This window comes from Nannospalax galili, unplaced genomic scaffold (genome assembly GCF_000622305.1).
Source record: "Nannospalax galili isolate Female #2095 unplaced genomic scaffold, S.galili_v1.0 scaffold698, whole genome shotgun sequence".
NCBI lineage: Eukaryota > Metazoa > Chordata > Mammalia > Rodentia > Spalacidae > Nannospalax > Nannospalax galili.
Window position 1 is genome coordinate 2,177,429 of NW_008341886.1, and position 16,535 is coordinate 2,193,963.

The window sequence follows — 16,535 nt, forward strand, 5'->3', positions numbered from 1 at the left end:
GGTCAGAAGAGGCTGTCAGATCTCCTGGGACTGGAGTTACAGACAGTTGTTAGCTGCCATGTGGGTGCTAGGATTCAAACCTGGGTCTTCTGCAAGAACAACCAGTGTTCTTGACCACTGAGCCATCTCTCCAGCCCCAAGAGTACTTTTAATGAATAGAAAAATTCAACAAATTTAGAATTTTAGCACTATCAGGAGTTCAGTGTCAAAAGAAACTATAGTGTACTAAATGGAGAACTTCAGTTATTTAGCAAATTATTAGGATTTCAAGAAAGCTAGTTAATTATAGCAATTAAAGCATAAATCAGCTTTAGTGGAATTGCCTCCGTTTTTAAGCATGGGATAAATTTTAGGAAAAACTATAACCATTTGTGTTCATATTCAGGCCGAGATTTTTTTAAACTTAGGCTCCAGAAATTCACATTAGAATCAGACAGCCTGGATTTAAATGGTAAAAAATTATTGACTTCAGTTGCTCACTATGTCTCAGTGTACACAGCAGGGAAATTTATTGGACACAAACAGGTTTGTTTGGGGTGGTTCACTTTAGATTCATCTCTGAGCCTCATCTTGTCTGATAACACAAAAGACAAGTCTGGGTACTTGCGGGCAAACTCAGCTGCACCCCCATCCCCTCCAGGCTTAAAGCATGGCTGTGTTTATGTTGTCGGTCCTCATCTGCCGCTGGCCTCTGCAGCTGATGCTGAACTTGAGGGTTCTGTGGGTGTATCACTGCAGACTGGCTGAGGATTGGATCATGCATTGATTCAGTTTCTCTATCTGGAATCAACTTTATCTTGTGTTCTCTCTTGTCTGGGACATGTTGGCACACTGATTGATGCCTGGATCATCTTTGCTCCCCTGCTGTCTTAGCCCACCCCTCCCTTTTGGGCTTCCCTGGATCCAGCCACATCCCTTCCCCATCCACCATGTGTCATTTGCCTCTTAGTGAAACAGCCCCTCTGTAGTTCTGGTCTGTAGCCTGTTCTCCCACACACTTCGGCCCACAGAAGCCCTCAGGGGCTTCCCCTGATGACATTGGGGTCACAGGAGCCCATGCTTACTGTTTCTCCCTCTAGGATGGTACTAGGAATCTCACTGGCTCTTTATTGCCCCCCCCATAGAGTCTTCAGTCTGTCATCTTTGTTATTGGGAAGTAACGTCACACCCTCACCCACAGCAGTGACTTTCACACAACATTCTAGGGTTATGGTGACAGCTCCCACAAATGTTGGTGCGTCTCTTATTTTCTTCCCTAACTTCCCCTCCCCACTAGCTGGGGACTCAATAGAAGAGTAGGTAGATTGTTTTCTGCTTCTTCAAATCTGGTGTCAATATAGCCAAGCTGGGAAATGACCTTGTCAGGGGAAGTTTGAGTCTGGCCTCTGTGCTGTCCTTCTGGGCCAGGTTCACTTGCTCCTCTCTTCCTCCTCCTCTACCTCATCTGTCAGCCTCCCTTTCCTTTCCTCGCTCCTCCTCCTTTTCTTCTAATATAACTGAGTGTCTTATTTTGAGATCATTGCTAGTCTTCTCAAGGGCATCTTGGTGCACACCTGATTTGTCTCTCTACTCTCTACTGCCCTGCTCAGTGCCTACTGCCCTCAATCTGTATCCCATGTCAGGATATTCACCACAGTCACATGAGTTCACCCTTTCAGTCCTTATACCCCCAACCCTCCTGCTGTACTTTCCAATTAAAGCTCTTGTCAGCCCATTTAACCTTTCCAGGCACACCAGGGCCTGAGCAGCTCGCTTTTCCTCTAGAACTCTCTGGAAAGCCTGATGCCTCTCTGTTGCTTACACCTCTGAAACATTCTGCAGTTTCCAGACTCTATGTGCATCGTGGCTTCTGTCTTTTAAGCCCCTTGCTAGGTGACCCGTGGGTTACAAGTCCTGTCCCAGGACCATAGGCTGGTACTCCAGAGCATTACAAACGCTTATCTTAGAATGTCAAGAAAACTTATACAAACTTACAACACCTTTTGAATGCAATGTAAGTGACATGCCACAAATTATGGTAATATGAGATATCTTATGTACATGCACAAACACACGGAAAGTTACAACTTCAGAAATAAAAGATATTTTCTGTTCTTCAATCGCATAAGTATCAAATCCATTGCCTGGCTATTGCTTTTCACTTAGGGAGAACAAATCACAGTTGACCCTGTTGTCATATCACAAAATGTGTACCTAGAACTCACACATACTGGAAGCCTGCATGGTCATTTTTGTGCAGTTTTGTTTACTCTCAAATCAGCTCCTATCAGAGTTGAAGGAACTCTAATTGTCCAAACACCACGTTGTCTTTTCATTCAGCATGGGGAAGGAGAATAACGGGACTTCCAAGAATGTTATACCTGCCCCTTCTTGGAATATTTAAGATATGGCCAGTGCGGCTTTGAATGGAAGGATGGGGGTCAAGGGCAAACCATGGTTTGGAAAGCTGAGCATGGTTAGGTCAGAAGGAATGAGATGGCAACAGGGAGACGGAGGATGATGTCCACAGCACAAGAAGCAGAGCCCAAGTTCAGGCACACAGGCAACTAAGAGCAAGGCTACTTAACATCTTTGTGCTTAAATTTCCTTATTGATAAACTAAAAATGCCAGCCTCACGGTGGTTTAGGGAATTGGATGATACCTCAAGTGTATAAACAGGACCTGGACAGAAGTGGTACTAGAAAAGAGCTCATCCCCGAGGCCTGTAATTAAGCTGGCAGGACCATTCTCAGTGGCCTCTCAGAAGGACAAAAGTACCTCTCAGTGTTGCAGCTTATGTCAGTGTTCACCTTTTACTCCATGCATGTTGACCCCACACTCTGAATCCCATTCTCTGCACTTTCCTAGATTCTCCCCATAGGTTTACAGAAAAATTCAACCATAAGTGGGTTGTATACATTTGGGCTTCCAGTCTGTTCTTGGTTGGGTGCTGGTCATCCAGGACACATGGGATGGGGAAGCAAAATTGTCCAGAGGTGGCCATGTTTCATCATGTGGGACAAGGGCATGGATGGAAGTGGGCACTTTCTACCAAGAGGAGCAGATCCTCTCTGGGAGATGGTGTCAGACCAGATGACAAAACCAAGGTGAAGAGCTTAAAACTTTGGGATTTTTCCACCATCATTACTGACCATCATTTTCTTTGCTCTCTGAAAGTGCTGCCACGAGATGCCCCAGTGAGTTTTATCTGCTTGCCCACCCCTCAGGCTTCCTGAGCTTGAGACTCAAAAGGGGACAGAGAGAAGAATGCGTTATTGGATGACAATGATAAGAACTGTTAAATGTAACATCTAACGGGATGGGATGAAGTTGTTTGTTTTTTTAATCTCATATTTCATGCAGGGCTGGGCTGAGGATGTGGCAGGCATGGCGTATGCCCTACGTTCACTGCCAGAGGGGGCTCCCTGCCTGCCACAGGTGAGAGCCAGCTCTGGGGTGCCTGCCCCTATGGGGGAACTGGGGGGGTGGAGAGGGCCTGGTGGGGGAGGGGTGGGGAAGGACTGGTTCCCGGAAAGATGCTCCCTCACAATTCAAAACCTCTGTCCTGAATGTATTTTTTCCAGATCATAAATGAAATTCCAACAAATAAAATGATTGCAGGCAGTTTTTGTTACACTTTTCTCTGGAACAACATAAAGCGTACGTGTATGTCTGCAAAACTCCTTCTACCTGCATTGTGTTAATGACTCTAAGGCTGAGGGCTTTATCCACCTGATAATGCCTGTTCATTCAGTATAGAGCTGTGTTCCATTACACGCAACAACCCCCAGACTAAACCTAAATATGTTTTTTTAAAGAAGACATTCAATTATGGTCCTGGAAATAATACGTTTCTCTTAATGGTTTTATTTTCAAAAATTATAATTTTCACTGTTGGTTTTCAGTGTCATATCTTCCTCTTTTTAACTGTATTTTTATTTATTCTTTAATGTTCAACAAAGGATTTATTCCTTTGCATATTTGGCAATTGATCTCTATGGCCCACCTCCAAATTCAAAGCACTTTTACACAACCCATCCCACCTTCTACTTTTTGGTGGTTCTTTTTAATTCCTCTGATGTCGGTGGCTATCATCAAGAACCCCCATGTGACACCGTATCTCCTTTGTGCATCCTGCCAGTGCTTTCAGACTCGAGTGCTGAGAGCATTGTCACAGAGAAAGGAAGTGTGGTCCATGGATCAACCCCGGAACTTTTACCATATGTTCAAGAGGAAAAAGTAAGCACGTTTCAATGCATGTCTAACATATTCAACCTGTTCTGCCACTAGGTCTCAGTAATCCAACCTTTTTGGCTCCTGCAAGCAACCGTCCGACAGTCCTCAATGCCTCTGTCTTATAGGGTTTCTCGCTCTGTTCCTAATCTCCTATGCCTTCGCTCTTTTGACAGTGGTCCGTATACATCCGAGCCGCTGTCCGGAAAGAGAAAGGCCTGCCCATTCTAGTGGAGCTTCTCCGAATAGACAACGACCGTGTGGTGTGCGCAGTAGCCACGGCACTCCGGAACATGGCCTTGGATGTCAGAAATAAGGAGCTCATCGGTATGTCTCCCTAGTCACAGTGTCCCAGTTTTTCAATGAAAAGATCATCACATGGATGTGTGTGGCTGAATCCCCTCTACACAGTGTGAGCTTCTATAGGACGAGTTCATTCGACACTTCCTGTTTTCCAGCTCTCCTGCTTTAAATCCAGTGCACTGATTGGTCTTTAGAATGTAAAGGAAGATATGGTTATTGACATTCCAGATTTTTACAAATGATTAAAATGGCTATTTTTTTCCGAATCAAAAGGTGCAATGCTCCGTGGTTAGTCCTGGCTTCCCAATGCACTGCGGCTCTGCTGTGTGCCTCCTTCGTGGTGAACTGAGGAATTCTGATAGGATACCTGTTCCTGTTACACCCACCCCCGGTTTTATTCATATATTTAGCTATATATTTATATACTAATTTATTTATTTTAAATAAATTTATTGAAAATGAAATCATCTCCCCAAGAAATACCAAGGATCTATGATTAATGTCGCATCAAAGAGATAATATGTTCACATTATTTTTAAACAAATATTTAACTATTATTTTTATTTCATGTGTATGAGTGTATTGCCTGCATGTGTGTAAGTATATCCATGTCATGCAGAAGACGATCCCCTAGAACTGGAGTTAAGGACAGTTGTTAACCACCATGCGTGTGCTGAGATTCGAACCCAGGTCCTCTGCAAGAGCAGCCAGTGCTCTTAACCACTGAGTCATCTCTCCAACACCCTTACACAAATCCGAATTCACTCCCTACTTTGCTCCAGGCCTCTTTTAGGAGCATAGATCTATACCAATGAGTGTAACAGGCAGGAAGCCTCACCTTGTTCAGTTACAGTCAGGAGAGGAAGATGTACAGCAAACAAACTCAGCAGATGAGTCACATGGTGTTCTAGCAAGTTTCTATAAGGGAAGTGGGCCTGGAGAAGGGAGGCTGTCATTGGTGAGGTTTCAACTTCTTCTCAGTTGAGGTAAAACTTGCATAACATAAAGTTAACCATTCTAAAATGTGCAATTTGATAGCATTTGGTATATTCTTAATGCCATCTAACTGCCACCTCTCAGTTCTGTTTTCCAAGGCTTTCACATTCCTGTAAACTTTGCGGGCCTATTACCATGTACATGCCGTGTACCTTTTGCATTCCTCGCCTATGAGTATAAAAGTCCTCAAATGCTTGAATGAGCGGTTGCCTCTTTACAGAATGATCTGTGGGTCAGTTCCACTAGCAGAAGAATAAGCTCCCTCTCCTCGCCTGGAAAAAAATTATAATCATAAAATTTTGACACAAAGTGATCTTAGTACACACACACACACACACACACACACACACACACACACACACAATGTGCAATAGTTAAATCAAGTTAGAATTAACATGGCACCACAAATTCTTTCTCAGGGTCTTCATGGTGACCTTGAATTTTCTGTGTAGACTAGACTAGCCTTGAAGTTGTAAACTCTCCACATTGTTCTCCAAAGCTGGGATTACAGGCCTCCATCACCATACCTGGATCAATACATTTCTTCCTTCCTTCCTCCTTCCTTCCTTTCTGTTTCTTTTCTTTCTTTCTTTCTTTCTTTCTTTCTTTCTTTCTTTCTTTCTTTCTTTCTTTCTTTTAGGGAGAACATTTGAAATGTCACTCTGTAATTAAAAATAATTTTTCAGTCTTAAATACATCCTTTGACCAACATCATCCCATGCTACATCTCCTAATCAACCTGTAGCCTCCAGTCACTGCCATTCTGCCCTTGACTCTAAGAAAAAGAATCATATCTTTCAGCTTCTGCTTAGAAAGAGAGCTCATGCAGTACTTCCTGCGCCTGGCTTATTTCCATAGCACAACACCCTCCAGTTCCACCTGTGTTGTCACTAATGTCCTAATTTCCTTCTAGTTTAATTCTGGGGACTACTCATGGCATTCTCTGCCTTTCTGCATCCAGCCATTGATGAAGGCGGTTGTTTTCAGGTGTTAGCTATTGTGAATATTGCTACTGTGAAGACAAGAAGAGTGAATATATATTTTCAAATGTCTCAAATTCTTTGGATCTGTACCTGGAAATAGGATTGCTGGATTACTTGGCAAGTCTAGTCTCAGTTTTTTTGTAGGACTTCCAAAACATTTTCCTTAAGGGCTGTGCTAATTTACATTTTCACCATCTATGTGCAAAGATGTACATGTATCTACACGTATTTTTCCATCCTTTGTATAAAAGCCACTTGACAGCTGTTAGTTGATATCGCATTACAGTTTGATTTGCATTTTCCAAATGATTAATAATATTGAGTATTTTTTCCCATATCTGTTGGTCATTTGTATGTTTCCCTTAAGTCTAGTCAGAGCCTTTGCTCATTTTTAAAACAGGCAGTTTCCTTGACTTTTTACATATTTTATATTAACTCCGTGTTAGATTTAGGACTTGGAACATTTCATTCCATCCACAGGTGATCTTACTGCTTTTTAAATTATATACTTGCTCAGTAGCTTTTTAGTTTGATACAATCCTGTTGGACTGGTTTTTGGTTTTCTTACTTGAGCCTTTAGAGTTGAATCTAGGAAAATCAACGCCTAGACCAATATTGTGTAGCTTTTCCCATATGTTTTCTTTAAAGGGTTATATAGTTTTGGGTCTCATGTTTAAGTAGTTAATCTATTCTGTGTTGAGTTTTATATGTATCATGAGATAGTGGTTCAGCTTCATTCTTCTCTATGTGGCTATCCACTTTAAGGCTGTGATTGATTTTAAGGTGGGAGTGATTGGGAAGCAAACTTCTTGGTAAAGACTTGAAGGAGGGTGGCTATGAAGATATTTAGAGAGAAAAAAAATCTAGTTGAGAGAGCAACCTTGGAAGATGATCCCCTGGAAAACCAGTGGGTTCTCACCTTCAAGGGGCCTCGGTTGTCTAGCAAAGCAAGTGGTGAGAGCCCTGGTCAGAGAGGTCTTCTCGTGGCTCTTTCAGTAGGTGGGAAGATGTCAGCCAAGGTTCCTTGATGCTTAGAGATTCTTAAAGCGTGAAGAACTCACAGGGACCTTGCCAGGAAATGACACAAATCCCCATAGACTATTGTCACACTGGGTAGGCACTGGCATTGAGGAGATGATAGGGTTCACACGGGGTCCATGTAAGATTGTTGGTCAGGTTCCAGAGTGAAGTCCGACAGCCTTAGAGTAGGTAACAGGTGTCAGTAGGTGGCACCTGGAATCTGAGCACTTGGACCAACCACTGAAGCCAAGTGCAACTTATCTGTTGAATCTGGCAGACTGTGAAAAGTACAGTGTAAGTTTACGGATGCGTAAAAGTCTTCCAGGACAGTTGGGAAATCAGGCAGACATGCTCGACCAACCCTTTATTGTCTAGAACACAGATGCTTTTTCTCCTGCCATTTTACAATACGTGTCAGAACCTCCCATCAAAATCAAAGTACTTCCATATTTCAGCCATTATTCCTAATAAACCCAGGCTTCAAGTTTGTGTCTCATGAGTACAATTATTCATCATGCACGTAATGTATTATAAAGAAGGAAGTAAACTTGCAAATTTGGCATTTATACTTGGTTTAATTCAACATTTGTAAATGTATGTTTTATATATTTAAACTAAGCTATTAGCTCAAAAGGTCAAAGTACCCTCCCTATATACAGTTTTATTTTCCTTGAATAGTTATTTCAGACAGGACCAGTACTGGGGCTTCCAATGAAAGCCTCATCTCTTTTCTGTAACATGAAGTAAAAATCAATAGCTAATCAGTCTACTGCCTGGATACTAACTACTAGGTATTGTTTGTTCATATGTTTTATTTCTTTTGGTGGATTAATATATAACAAAATAGTGAACTATCGATTGGCTTTCTAGCTTTTAGGCATCTCTTCTTTCTCTGAAGCCAGTTATCCATTGCACCATCTGAGGGAGCAACATTTGAAGCTCCGTACTGCCTGTGTTAAATTAAATCTTTACTATCAAATGTCACCAAATAGGAAATGGAGGCATTCATTCGGAGGCTGAGGTGAACATATCTAAGCCACAGCTTTACAAAGCAGTAAATTTTTGTGAACGAGAGGAGTAGAATTTAGCAAAACATTAGATTCTATTTAGGAGAAAGGGCACATGACGGCTGCCCACTCTTTTACTCTAAATATTGAATCAAAGTAGTGATTTTTGTAGGAAATGCTATACAGAATTTTGTACATTGAGAAGAAAGATAGAATGACTGTGAACCAAGAGTAACTAGAAAAGGAAGTCAGATGTGGCCTTCTTCTCATTCCTTTCAACTCTCCGGGAAAGCTTCAGTGACCTCCTTCTGAGTTCACGGATTAGGTCATAGGTATTCTGATGAGTTCCAAACAGTTGTGTCTCATGTGAATCCAGATCTCAGGTAAAACCCCCTGTCCAAGATCACTACTGGATGTTAATAAGCATCTCAAATATAACATGTTCACAGCTAAGTTCCCCTAAGCCTTATACATCTACAATTTACCCTGTGACAGCAAATGACCAGCATGCCTTGCTGTGACCTAAGACAGACAACTTGGAGCCTTCTTTGATGCATATCTAGCATACTTTCATATCCAGTCCATCCACAAATCTGTTCTTACTTCTGGATTTTGACAAGATGTGACATTTTCATCACCTTCATGGATTTCTCACTGGTCCAAAGCTGCCTACCATCTCTCATTTAGTCATTACCATGACTTTTCACTTATTCTGCCTGCATGGCTTGCTCTTAGCAGCAGAATCTGGAGTGGGTGTGCTAAAACCTGAGATGAGCACATCATTTCTCTATCCCAAACTCCAACTCAACCTAAAAGTAAGTCTTTGCAAAGCAGATGTGTCTCTGTTGGGTCATGCTCACTGTCACCTTCCACCTCACCCTTTACACCTCTACACATCAATATGTCTTTTACAGCCATTTTCCCTCATCATAAATGTCAAGTGCCAACCTTGGGACCTTTGGCCTTGCTGCTCCCACAGCTGGGAATCCTCTTTCTTCCAGTATCCACACACTCACCCTTCGTTTCGGCATATTACGCTCCCAAGAGAAGCTTTGCTCAACACCATACATCCAACCTGCTCTACTTCCTGTCCTCCTTGAATTTTCTCCATATCACTGGCTAACATCTAAAGGAGACGATCCATACTGAAGATGGTTCTACTTACAGATTTTCAGTTTATGATAGTATGATGATACACATTCAGAAGAAGCTGCTTTGAGTTTGAATTTCCACCCTGTTCTAGGCTACTAATTTGTGGTCTAATCTTTTCCAGTACTGGGAAGTCGCAGGGCAGCAAGTGACAATTCCTAGGGAACAGGGAAAGAACTCCTGTTACACGGTGTCCTGTGTTGCTAAACCGTGTTCTGTGGTATTTATGTCTATTAAATGTGTTTACTTACAATATTTTCAACTTATAATAATTTGTTGCAAAGTAATTCCGAGATTTGGAGCACCATTGCCAAGTGCGGTGGTGCGTACCTTTTATTCCAACACCTGGGAGGCAAAGGCAGGCAGATCTCTGTAAGAAAAACCCAGCCTGGTCTGCATAGTGAGTTCCAGGCCAGCTGGGGCTACAGGGAGACCCTGTCTCAAAAGGCAGGAACAAAACAAAATAGAGATGAGGATCAAAGATATGACTGTGTAGTGAGTTACAGGCCAGCTGGGGCTACAGGGCGACCCTGTCTCAAAAGGTAGGAACAAAAACAAAACCAAGATGAGGATCACAGATATGACTGATTAATCTCATTTCCCCCCTGTTCCATATACACTGGTATATAAGCTAATTTAAAGGCAGAAGCTTTGTCTTACTGGCCAGTGTTTCATGGGCTTGAAACTGTTTATGACTCATAGCAGAGATTTATTGAATATTCACTGAATGAATGACTGAGCTAGGTTCCTCCTGTCAAACTATCACCTTAAACTCCAAATCAGCAAAACAATAAACAAATCAAATAAGCATTAACCAAAGAAAAGGAGTCTATGATAATGAATATCCCCAAAGTCCATTCATTTCCTCCTTAACAGTTCTAGATGCATGCAGGCACTCAGAATTTCAGAAGAAATCGGGTTTTTCCCATCACTGGTTCTGAGGTCTCAGTTTAAATTGCAGCTCTTCTTGAACTTGATATGAGAGTGGGCAGAATGCCACATCTGTAGTCAAGGGATGGATCATCTTCTTAGGACTCCATTGTCAGGAAACTATGAAGAAGCTGTTGATCAATTATCTCTCTACCCCATTAGGTCTTATGAGCAGCACACAGAACCACTACGGAAGTGTAGCTCTCTCCGCTCTCCCTTATCTTCCCATCCGGGCTGTTTCCATGGTTATGTGTATGTCTCTGGGAACTGAGGCTAAATGTGCTATAGATAGATCCTTGTGTTCTTAATGATGTGGTACAGTAGCCAAGGTTAATGCACATGCATACATTCTTTGCAACCTTCATAAATGTTAATTATCCTTCAATGTAGGGATGGTTGTTAAAAGAATGGCAATAATTAGCTTCAGTGAAAAGAGTGGACAATATTGCATCACTTCAGCAAGGTTGTTAGAAGGCCACCCGTTTCAGCACTTAGACAGTTCCTGTTGGAGTGGGCACGTGGTTATTTTGGACAAAACTCCACCTTCTGCTGACAGACAAAACACAACACAACAGAAGTCCTAAGGCATATATGAACTTGCACCTACTGACTTCCCTCATCATTCAAAGCCCAGCTAAGATGGCCCTTCCTGATGGAAGCTATCCCTTAAGCTCAGAGCTATGTGGGTATCAAATACTTGATACATCTTTTCTTTTATCTTTACTTTCCATTGTGTGATTTATTTTGGTCTCTGCACTGCCTTTTATATGTTTCTTGAATATATTGCACCTTTCTCTGCAGAAGAAGAGAGGGATCAGGTTAGGGTTAAAGTTGTATTTACTTTTATGATTCGTAATGCCTGGTACTTTACATGGATTTATAACATGTTACTTATTGTGACAAGCAGATGTAGAGGGAGGTGAGAGAATCACATGTGGGATAAAGAAGGAGTGAATTATCTGCCTCAGCCTCTTTCCATGGTATCCAGGAACACCGGAAAGTCAGAGCAGGCACTCTAACCAATCCAGGATTCTAACTGGACTCATTCTGCTGCTACTTTGGAAGAGGCTTGAGACTAGGTAGGAAATAGTAACACTTTCAGCATATGACTCCATCACTGCCAAAAAAAAATCTGTGTTGGCAGAGCCATGCATCCATACTGGGTGTTGACAGCCTGTGGAGTAGCCCTCTTGGCTTCCTTGGATGGTGGCTCTTTGCCACATCGCTGGCAGGTGGTCCAGGGATGGAATGCTATCAGAATCCTTCTGACTTCCTTGTGTCCCTCCCCTGGCTGAAGAAAAGAGCTCATTCACTACTTCATGAACTTGGACCTTCTCATTACCACTTTTGCTTTGACCATCTGATTTGTAAGACTGTTCCCCTGCCCCCTGGTGTTGCCATACAGACAGTTGGTCCACCTCACAGTAATGACAGGACTCTAAGAACACTCCTTTGACTGGTTATCCTATACTTTGTATTGTGAGCCATTTTTCACATTTGGATGACCCTTTTTATTTTGTCTTGAGTAGAGCAGTGCCCTCCCTATGTGTCTCAATACTAAATGAGGCATAAGGCAGAATCTGGCTCTTTCTGAGGCCAGAAAAGCATTAATTCCTACTATATGTTCTGAAAAAATGGAAGAGAAAGGAGCCCAGAGTCTCCATGTATATCTGGCAATATTGCATCTCATCCTGCCACACATTAATGGGATTAGGAATAAAGGAAGGACAGGTTTTTATCTGGGAGTTACTTCTGTCTAAACAGAACATCCTCCACAATCCTTTCCCCCAGGGAAGGTTTCAAAACACTCCTTTCTTCAGTGGGTAGGAAAAGAATAATCTTTCCCAGCTTTATTTTCTTGTCCCAGTTCATTTTAAATGTTCAGTTAAAAAGATTGTCTGGGTATTCTAAAAACTACATACAGAGATTGCTGGTGATGTCTAAAGAACAACACAAAATGGACTGTTTTTAACTGAAAATGACTGGATGAAGGAAGTGTAACTGTTGTCCATAGACTGGCAGGCACCCATAGCAGGTCTTTATTTAGTTAGAAATGTATGTTCTCTTTGAGAACTAAGGTTGCATGGGAGGATGGAGGCAGGGGGATCTTCCTTGTGTCAGTACTGTCCTGAATGGCACATGGCTTGGTAGACAGTCTTTCATTTATGATTCCACAGTGAATTTTTGATAAATAATTATGTACAGAATTGTACACCTGAGGTATTTAGTCCATTCAAACTTTGGCATAATTCTTACCTAAACCTGAAATCATGGGAGTATGCTCTTGGAGGACTAAACAGATACCTGCAGCTCTGTCATCACCTTCACAACAAATCACTCCAAGTCACATTGCAAATTGGATATGAATTCTACAGCTGAGGATTGAGATGCATCCTAGACAGCATACTGCCTGTCTTTGGAGTGCACTGTTGCTGTGTCTGACAGGACTGGAAAGTAGAAGGCTCTAAAGTCCTACAGGCTTCTATCAATGTGCATGCGTGTGTGCACGTACGTGTGATTATTTTCCTATCTCATGCCAATAACTCTTTTGTGGCAAGCTCTCCTGAGATACAGGCATGCCATTCTGGGAAGCAGACTGCCTGAGCATCACCCATTACAAGGCACCATAGGCATCTCCTTCCTCTGTGCCCCTTGACCCCAATGAATGCCATCCGTGCCCAGAGAAAGGCTCCAGGCTCTGGAAACCTTGGGGCACTCCAGAGAGGACACATGCTATTTTTATTCCTGATAATGTATAAACTTCATTTTATGAAGTAGTATGATGACATGTTAGAAACCTACCATCACTGCTTTTCAAACATGCTCTTCAGCCCAAGGCAGATGTTTTAATTAAAATACATGCAATTTCAATTAGTATTTTAAGAAACAGCCTGATTTCCCAGACAAGGTGACTTATGAGAGCACTCTCTACAGGATCACTTTAATAATTTGGGTTTCACAAGCCAAATTCTAGCACAAGGAAAAGCGCTATACTTAGGCCGGAACTTCACATCTTCAGATTAGGTGCTGGTCTCTTGATCCACACACCCGAATCTCAAAACGCTATCTCCCTCTTCAGTGAAACCATGTGTTCTTTGTTAATTAAGTTTGGGCCACCTATTGGGGAATATTAGTGGCTGGGTTTAGCAGGTAAGAATTCCTTGAAAGGGGAGTTATAAATAAATCAAAGAGCCAAAAATTATTTTATTAAATAAGACTTTAGTGGTTCAGCCCCTGGAAATATTCCATGTAGGAAAAAGGCAAAATTGAGAAATTTCCAGTTGATTCTAATTCGAGACTTCAGCTTAAAGGCCTTAGAGAAGAGAGGCAGGCAGATGGAGAGGGAGAGAGTGGGGGGGCAGGCTATGTATTGACTAGGCATTTATAATGTCTAATCAAACACTTTGAAGAAAATATTTAGAGAAGAGGCTGCATGAGAAGCAAATGGTTCTCCTCAAACCCCAGTCAAATCTGGAGAACTCTAAAACAGAAGAGAGGATTTGAGGAAGCTGGGATTTTAAAATTGCATTCTCTTTGAAGTGTGGCCTGTTATGTTCTTACCCCATCACTGCCCCCCCCACAAATTCTTGATTATGTGGGAAGTTTTACTCTCTAATACTAAAAATAGCGGAGTACAAAAGACAAAAAATGTAAAGATGAGTATTCTTTTCACTTTCCTTACTCGTGTTTTTCATAGTTACCACACTGGATCTCAAGCAATGATCCCCAGCACATCTATTATTAAGTATTCAAATTAAAAAGACAAAAATGATGTGGGCCATCTAAATCAGATGGCCCGGAGGCGGGGGGTTTCTATCCTGAAGGTGCATATGAAGAAACGGGAAGAAGCAGACACTGGAGAGGGAGCAACCATGAGGGTTGGAGGGTGCAGTGTGCCCCCCCACAGGTGCAGGCCAGTGAGGGAAGGTGCTGGAAGCTCGGTGATGCATGGCTGAGGCATCAGGGTACCTGAGGCCGGGCGAGGATGCTGGTCTATTGATACAGGGAAATCAGGATCCCCTCTTGGGGTTCTTAGTCTTGTTAATAAAAGAACTTAATAACAGACTCAAAAGGAAACTCAGGACAATTTTATTAGAGTTTTCAAGCAAAGTTCCGGGACAGCAAGCTGTACATTTGGGCAGCAGCCTGAGGGAAGAGGAGGAGAAGAGAAAGAGGAAAAAGCCATGCTATCTGAGTGAAGCTGGCATGGAGGTGGCACACGGGACAAGAAATTACATATCAGGAAAGGGAACTTTAAAGAGTAAGGAAGCCCGTAGTAACATACTGTGGTACTTAGTATACTTAGGCTCTGACCAGCATCCAAGAGAAAGAGACAAGAGACAGAAGAAAGGAAAAAGGGAACATCACCTGAGTCCAGGACTGAGGTGAGTAGGCCCAACAGAACCTCATGGCTGGCAACTCTGTAAGCAACTATTAGGGAACAGAAATCCTGGGAAGGGGAAGGGCATTGGCTCATTAAATGGATATTATCCCTCCTATCCAACTTATCCAACTTCCTGAGGGGCGGCCCCTTGGCCTGGTGATTGGCCTGCCCAACTTAACTCTTAAGAGAGGAAGGGATGCCGTGTCTCCACCTAGAGGTAGATTCCATCTTTACTATAACACTAAAAATGGCTTCCAGAGCAGGAATAGATTTTGCTAAACCTAATGTGTCAAAAACAAAGATTTCATTATGTTCATTCTCCAGGCATGAGTCACTGGGGCATTTAGTAAAAGGAAGGGACACTGGGGCAGCTTCCAGGAGCTCACCCTAACAACGTCTTCTAACAACTCTTAGAAAACTTTGATATTCAGGGACTTCTTTCATCTCTGACACCCTAGAAAGTTCATGAACAATCACTGTGTGATAGAAATGCATATTTTTTGTATATGAAATAAACTTTGCCTATTCGGTTTTGTGTATTATAATACCTTTGATTAGTGTTAGGTAAAATTAATAACTTTGATGAGTATAATGATTAAAAATATAAAAGAAAAAAGAGACTAATTCCTAACACTTACACATCCTTTGAACCCCAGACAATATCATCCTTATTGTCGTTTGATAATGGCAGTTGTACGTGAAGCAGTGTGGAAAGGGATGATGGGGACAGATCCTGTCCTGTGATGTGCTGATTTTAAATAGGAATCAGTAATACTTCAACCCCAACATCAGAAGGTATTCAGTGCTCAATTCAGACCAAAGGATAGAAACCCCTCTGGATCTCATCTTGAGATGGACTGTTTAATTTACTTGTCAGAAAGAAAAGTTATAGCCACAAAATGGAATGTAATGGTATTTAATTTTTAATTAAGTTCACAGATGAATGTAATTGGTGTCTGTGTGAGTCAGGTCCATCTTAAAAGTGACCTTATTACTTTTAAAATGTTAGAAATACAATCATTTTAACTTTCAAGTTGTCACCAATGTCACCTCTTGTTCTAAGGCAAACCCCAGTTCTCTGCTCGCTCCCATTTTCCCAGTGGTGAATAAAGGACCGTGCTGATCTCTTTCCTGCCTTTTTCTTCAGGGCATGCAGTCAGTAGTCTTACTGACACGTCTCTCGGGTGTTTCTTGAACTCTCCTCCTAGTCCTCTGCCTTTCTCTGGCAGTTCCAGCCCACATCCTGTCCAGCCCAGTGCCCAGCCCCAGCATCCTGCCTGAGTTCTTTCTCTGTCCTGTCTCACCTTCCCGTGTGCCCACCTCCTGCATCACTGTTGCAGCTGACACTCAGAAGGGGCTTCAGTTAAGGATTCAGGATTCCCTATATAAATGACATAAAATAAACCCAGCTGCCTCCAGGCTTCTTAGTACAATGGGCACATTCTATTTTCAATCGCGCTGTAACTTTCCTATAGCATTTGATATAGTCGTAATCCTCATTTCTAAGATACTCTTTCCCTAGTTCTCTCTCAATGCTTCCTTTTCTTCTT

At 42.2% G+C, this 16,535-nt stretch overlaps 1 protein-coding gene across 1 annotated transcript in view; it reads left to right on the forward strand.

Moving 5' to 3' along the window:
• The window catches only part of Ctnnd2 (catenin delta 2), a 1,011,454-nt gene that overhangs the window by 901,325 nt on the left and 93,594 nt on the right, over positions 1-16,535 (forward strand). The window contains 2 exon segments of the mRNA XM_017799239.2: positions 3,344-3,418; positions 4,390-4,540. Coding sequence (XP_017654728.2) covers positions 3,344-3,418; positions 4,390-4,540 — 226 coding nt within the window.